This window comes from Octodon degus, unplaced genomic scaffold, assembly GCF_000260255.1.
Source record: "Octodon degus isolate 3935 unplaced genomic scaffold, OctDeg1.0 scaffold00146, whole genome shotgun sequence".
NCBI classification, from domain to species: domain Eukaryota; kingdom Metazoa; phylum Chordata; class Mammalia; order Rodentia; family Octodontidae; genus Octodon; species Octodon degus.
This window is the reverse complement of record NW_004524722.1, coordinates 3,672,028-3,678,165: the sequence shown is the minus strand read 5'-3', so window position 1 is coordinate 3,678,165 and position 6,138 is coordinate 3,672,028. Positions and strand designations below refer to the sequence as shown.

Sequence of the window (6,138 nt, the reverse complement as noted above, 5' to 3'; positions counted from 1 at the left end):
TAGGGACTATACACATAACATTTTTAGAAGAACTCTTTTCTTAATAGCGTTATAATTTCTGCATTTTCCCATTATAATAATAAATAAAATGCTCAGGGAAAAAGATACAGATTATATTAGCAAACCTTGAGCATCAGATTATAAAACAACAGAGTTTGAAAGCAGGTCTTTCGCTTCTAAGCTGTGACTTTAATTAACTTAAATCTTCATCTTAATTCATAATTTGTAAAATCCCACAGAGCTGTTATGAGAATCCAAGATAATATCCTTAAAGTACCTGTCATAGGTCATGGCACTCAATAAATATTAGTGGTTTTATCTTCACTACATTAAGAAATTTGTCACACACAAAGAATGAAATAAGAGGTGCTCAACTGAAGTGGGACTACGGACGCTTTTACCTTTTTTTCCTCTAATAAGCATATAAACAACAATGATCCAGGGCCAGGGAGATAGCTCAGTAGAATAAGTGCTTGTCTGGCAAGCACAGGGTCCTGAGTTCAGTCCCCGGTACTAAGAAAAAAAATAATAATAATAACGCTCCACTTCTTAGATCAAAGCTGCAGAAGAGGCTTTTAGAAGATAATTATCCCATACCTGGTGAAAAGGCAGCTGACACCAGGTACCCCTTATTAGGTTCTATCTAGGCTCTAGCTAAAAAGATGTCCAGACTTTTATCTCTTTTCTTCTCCCATAATAGATGGGCCATTCTGCTGTCCTCCTTAAAAATGTAATGAAGGTCCAGGTTACAAGGAAGGGCAGAATCCTTATAAAGCCCACCAGGGAGAGAGTATGTTCTACAGTAATGAAGAGTTGGGAGGCAGGGCTTCTACATCTGGTGAAGAGGAAGTCCACAATAGGTAGTGAATGAAGAGAAAAGGAGAAACATAAAGAAAAGGAAAGGACTGACCTTTCCTTTTCCTTCCTTTTCCCTCTTAAAAGCTAGAAGAAGGCCACCAGGACACTTGCATAGCTGGTGAGCAGGCTGATTCTTCTCACCCGGAACCCCTCCTTGCAGTTAGTAGGGCCAGTGCTGAGGATATCAAGGGATAGTGAGGCAGGCAGGAGAAGGCGCCCATGGGGTAGCAGTGTTGGTTTAGTCCCAAAAGTTGGAAAAACAAAAGCCCCAGAGGGGCTCCTCAAACCCGGGTATTTCCAGAGGGACTGATCATCCGAGCCGGCGGATGTAGAGCAGAGAGAGCGGTCACTGAACCTACGCCCCATCAGCCAGGCAGCATCTAGGGTCAACAGCCAGGCCAAAAGGAGAAGAGAATCTCATTTATGGAGGGCTTTAGCCTACCCATCAATGGGATCTAGGAAAGGCAGAGGATGGGTTGGTATCTCCAAACTAATGAAGGTCCCTCCCAACCTGCAGAACACAAACTTTTAATCAGTGAGTCAGGATCCACTTTATGTGTCAGTGATCCAAATCTTATTAGGCCAAGACTAAAGTCCTAACAAAACATAGATCAGAGAAATAAAGAGGACTGGCCAGGGGTGAAGTTATCACTGGAGAATTTATAAAATAACTTTTTTCTGAAGTCAGTAGCAGACATATCTATAATCCCAGAACTCCAGAAGCTGAAGCAGGAAGATCACTGTGAGTTCAAGGCCATCCTGAGCTGAATAGTGAGAATGAAGAAGAATCTGATCTCCTATAGTAAACTGACCGAGCTTTCTGCCATCCACTCTGCTCTGATGGAATATGAACCTAAGATAATACCTTACTATAAGGTCTATTCCATTGACCTAAAATAACCTCTTATACAAAGAAAAATTCGACTGTGGGCCAGTCAAAGAAAAATTCAACTGTGGGCCAGTAAAAGGAAAATCCCCTCACTTACCAAAGAATTTCCACAGAGCTATAATCCCAGCTACTTAAAAGGCAAGAGAGAAGGATTGCAAATTTAAGTCTAACATGGGCAATTCGGTGAGACCTACTCTCAAAAAATAAAAAAGGCTGGGGAAGGAGCTCAGTGATAGAGTGCTCCTGAGTCTGATTCTCAGTAACAAAATAAAGAAAAGAAAAAACAAAAATCCCACCCAGTGTTGTTCTTTCAGCCCTGTTCTACTCTGCTCTCATCACTTGCAGGCGACAGAAGGGAGAGGGGAGACCTAGGACAGGGGATGACGAGGTACAGGAGCTCAGGTGGAGGGTCAGACATGCTTGTCAGGAGTTCCCTCCTGGGCAAGGATGCCTTACAGCTTGGAGCCTTTGGGACTACAGCACTCAGAGGAACTGCTGTTACAGGGGGCCTTATACAAAAGAGAGAATGAGAGATACCAGTCCATTCAACCACTTTAGCAATTAATAATAAGGGACAAAAAAAGGAAAATAATTCAATAAATAATCAAAATGAATGATATTTTTACACACTATGGATCAAAGTCTCTAAAGGCAAATATTTTTTATAAAGTAGATAGTGGGGAAAAATAATTGGAAATAAAGAAACAAGGAGTAAAAGGAGACACACTTAACATAATGTACCTAGAAGGGCAGAGCTTACAGCAAGGAAGACCCACAAAAAGGACAACTATAAAGAGATAGCCTGATGTGAATTGTGCTTTATTAACCAAGGTCATGAAATGAACCATTTTCCTGGTTCTCTGCCCCCTGCACTGTTTAAGCCCAGTAGAGGCCACACATTTCTCAACTTGTGGATAAAAGGCTCCTTCCCTGTCCTCCCACCGAAAAGGGCACCTACACTGCATGGATAAGGGTGATACAATCTCCTCATCCATGTCATCCACATCGTCAGTCATGATGAAGTGGGCAGGGTTGGGGCGTGTGCTGCCCATCCAACTGGGGTCTATGTTGAGGGCAGTCACCAGTGAGTGGATGCCAGGGTTGTTGACAATCTGGAAGCCACAGAGGATCTCAATTTGCTGCCAGCGGTGTAGGCGTTCCCTCAGTGCTGCTGTCACCTCACTTAGTGCTTGCCTGAAGACAAATGAAAGAGAACTGCAGGAATGGACTGGGTGGGAGACCAGTAACAATGATGCTTCATCCCCAAAGAGCAAGTTGGGAGATGTGAGTGAATAGAAAGCATAATAAACTCAAACTTCAGATCAAGGTGAGAGCTAGATAAGCTGGGGCAGGAGATCAGAGGTATTATTCCACCAGTAAGAAAATGGAATTGGGGTTAGAAGTCCCATATACCTTCAAATTCTATGGCTGGTATGGATTTTGCCAGAATTGATAAGTGATGCTACTTACTTGGCTGTTAGAATTTTATGATCCACATCATCCAGGGAAGAGCTGTGGGCCACATGGAAGGTACCAAAGAGTGTGTTTCTCTTCTTTTTTATTTTCTCAGCCTGCAAAGATGAGGCCCCCAGCTTAAAAAGAGCAGGGATTAGAGGTTGGAAGAAATGAGAAAGGCCTTCCTGTGGTTGGATCCCTCTCCTCCTAGCACAACCTAAGCTGCACAAGGAAAAGGAAGAAAAACAAGGAAAAGGAAAAGGAGGGAGAGGGGAAGGGAAGGAAAGAGAGAAAACAAGAGAAGCAAAAGGTTCCCCTGTCATCCCCTAGCCTCAGGAGGACCTTTGTCCCCATGCAGCGTGGGGCTGGCAGAGCTTTTCCTCTTCCTGCTTCCACTTGCTTCATCTTTCCCAGAAGACAGGAGGGAGTACCCCAACACCCTCATTCCCTCCTCCAGAAGTTTGAGGACATTATCAGGAGCTGTAAATTAAAAAAAAAAAAAAAAAACAGAACCCACCACAGGACATCTCTTTGTCTAAAAGGAGGGGCAGGACAAGGCAAAAAGAGGAAGACGGGAAGGTAAATGGGAAGAGGACAGGGAAGGAAGAGAGAAGGAGGGCCACAGGAGGGCAGGTCTCACCCCCTCCTTGGCCACCAACAGCTGCTTCTCAGCGTTTTGCTTCTTGATGTTGTAGTACTGCACCTCCACCTCGTGTGTCAGCTGCAGCCACTTCTGCAGGGCCTCTGGAGCATACCACGAGCTGTGTGATTCCAGCTCCTTCTCTGCTTTCCTCAAGGCCTCCCGAACCTGTGCAGCCAAGAGACTCTGTTTACCAATTCTAGGATCTTCTCCAACACCTCTTTGTGTGATGCTTCAGAATTCAGAGGATTTTTGTTTTGTTTTGTTTTGTTTTTTTTTTTTTTGGGTTTTTTTGGGCTGGCTCAGCCCATGCTGAGGGCAGGGTTGGCACAGCTTGTGGTGCCTGGGATCTAACGGCGTTCCCCTGCGCCTGCCTCAATTTGCCTAAGCAGGCGCTTTAAACCACTGAGCTATCTCGCCGGCCCCAGAATTCAGAGCTCTTAACTGCTTCAAAACTCTCTCAGGAGGGAGAAAGCAAGGATTATTCTCTGTGTTTCATACACAAGCAAGGAAGCTTAGGGAAGGAAAGTAGCTCACCCAAGGTCAAGTGTCCCCTAGAACTCAACTGAGAGTTTTTGCTACTGAGCACTCTTTCTATCACATTCCCTGACTGTCCTGGTCATGCAGCCGGAAATATTCCCTGATCTCTTCAGAAACAGACCAGCTAGTGAATCATCTTAATGAGAATTTGCATGGACCACAGAATAGTAAAGAAAAGGCGTTTGGTTAGAAATCTAGTTCTTGTCCCTGAACTTGATGTGTGATCCTGTACTTCCTACAGCAGATCTTAATTCAGTGTGGACTAGGACATTTTCCCTAATCATCCAAACCATCAGTAAACCATGAGTTCTAGTTAACACTTACCAAACAAGCCTTGAAAACAATGCCTACTTTAGAAAGCCATTGGTCTAAATGTCTTCCAAAGTCTTCTCCAGCCCACATAGTGTGTCTATGATTCTCTCAGTGAACAGGATAGTCAGCATTGAAAATTAGTCTCTGGAGATGGAAGACAGTGAGTACATCCAGACCTCACATAGTCATTCCCAACAGAGACCAAGAAAGGAAAAATGACTAATGCATAAGCAGAAATCTGATGCTCTCTGTAAGGAACACAGAGTGAAGCAGATAGTCACGAAGCACTCAAGTGTGAAAGAGCTAAAAGTACAGACATTTTTGGTTGTGTTCCTCACAATGTAGTGCAGGCTGCTTTGAACTTGCTTATATAGCCCAGATTGGCTTCAAACTCACAGGAATCCTCCTGCCTCAGCCTCCTGAGTACTGGGATTACAGACATCAGACAGACATTGTACACTGGATTCCTTGCTATCTCATCCATGCTACCAGGATAAGTGATCCTTACTGCCCCTATCTGAACACTAAACTTCAGCTGGTCAGAATCCCAGAGAACAAGGGCTGAGAGCAGTCTTATTATCTCCAAATTTGACCACTGAGGCATGTATCCTGTAGTATGGCTGAGGCTCTACACATCTTAGAGTAGACCAGGAGGGTCCTAGCTAAAGACACAATACCTTTGGTTTTCTTGTTTTGTTTTGTTTAAAGCACTGATCCTCACCTGGTTTAAGTTCTTTGAAAAAGAAACTATTAAGAAACAAACAATAGGAAACGACTGGGGCCACCAGATCCTGAACAGACCCAGAGCTCAGGCCCAGCGAGTGAGTGAGATGACCTGGGGCCAGGCGGGATCCTGAACAGACCCAGAACCCTGGCCTGGCAAGTGAGTGAGATGACCCGAAGCCCGCGGATCCTCATTCGACCCAGGCTGCAGGCCCAGCACGGAACCTTTCGGTAGAACTCCCTGCAAAGAGGCTTGAGGCAAGACCCACCCAGCTGATTCAGGAGCAGAACATCTTGACAGAGTGACACAAAGGGTTCAACTCTAACACCTGCAGTAGAAAGAAGTGGAGCACAGCAGCCAGATCCAAACAATACCCACCTGGAGGAATCTGAACTTCGGAGATCCGGACCTGGTGCTAAGATAATAACTCTATCTAAGCTCTACACCAAAGGGCAGAAGACAGTGGTATACAAAATGACAAGAGAAGGAACAAAATGCAATCTCAGGCCCCGAGTCCACCCAGTACAACTGCAGAAGACACTAGCACTGAGGAAACTAGAAATCACACACCAGATATCTCTGAAATAATAGCGTTGGCAGTAAAGAATCAACTGCAGAAAGGTATAGAAGAAATCAGATCAGAAATAATTTTGAACTAAAAAAATGTAGTGGTAACTATAATCAAAGAAGTACTAAGTGCTTCTAAAGAATACACTGATA

General features: G+C 44.2%; 1 protein-coding gene across 4 annotated transcripts in view; it reads right to left on the bottom strand.

The window, feature by feature from the left end:
* The window catches only part of Stim1 (stromal interaction molecule 1), a 247,356-nt gene that overhangs the window by 13,939 nt on the left and 227,279 nt on the right, over window positions 1-6,138 (bottom strand). For 2 of the 4 annotated variants that reach the window (XM_023702091.1, XM_023702089.1), the window contains exons 8-11: window positions 3,843-4,010; window positions 3,218-3,318; window positions 2,706-2,941; window positions 1,146-1,238 (exon numbers count right to left, since the gene is read on the bottom strand). In XM_023702091.1, coding sequence (XP_023557859.1) covers window positions 1,146-1,238; window positions 2,706-2,941; window positions 3,218-3,318; window positions 3,843-4,010 — 598 coding nt within the window. The remainder of the gene's footprint in view (window positions 1-1,145; window positions 1,239-2,705; window positions 2,942-3,217; window positions 3,319-3,842; window positions 4,011-6,138) is intronic. The other 2 variants (XM_004641963.1, XM_004641962.1) reach the window with 1 other exon arrangement.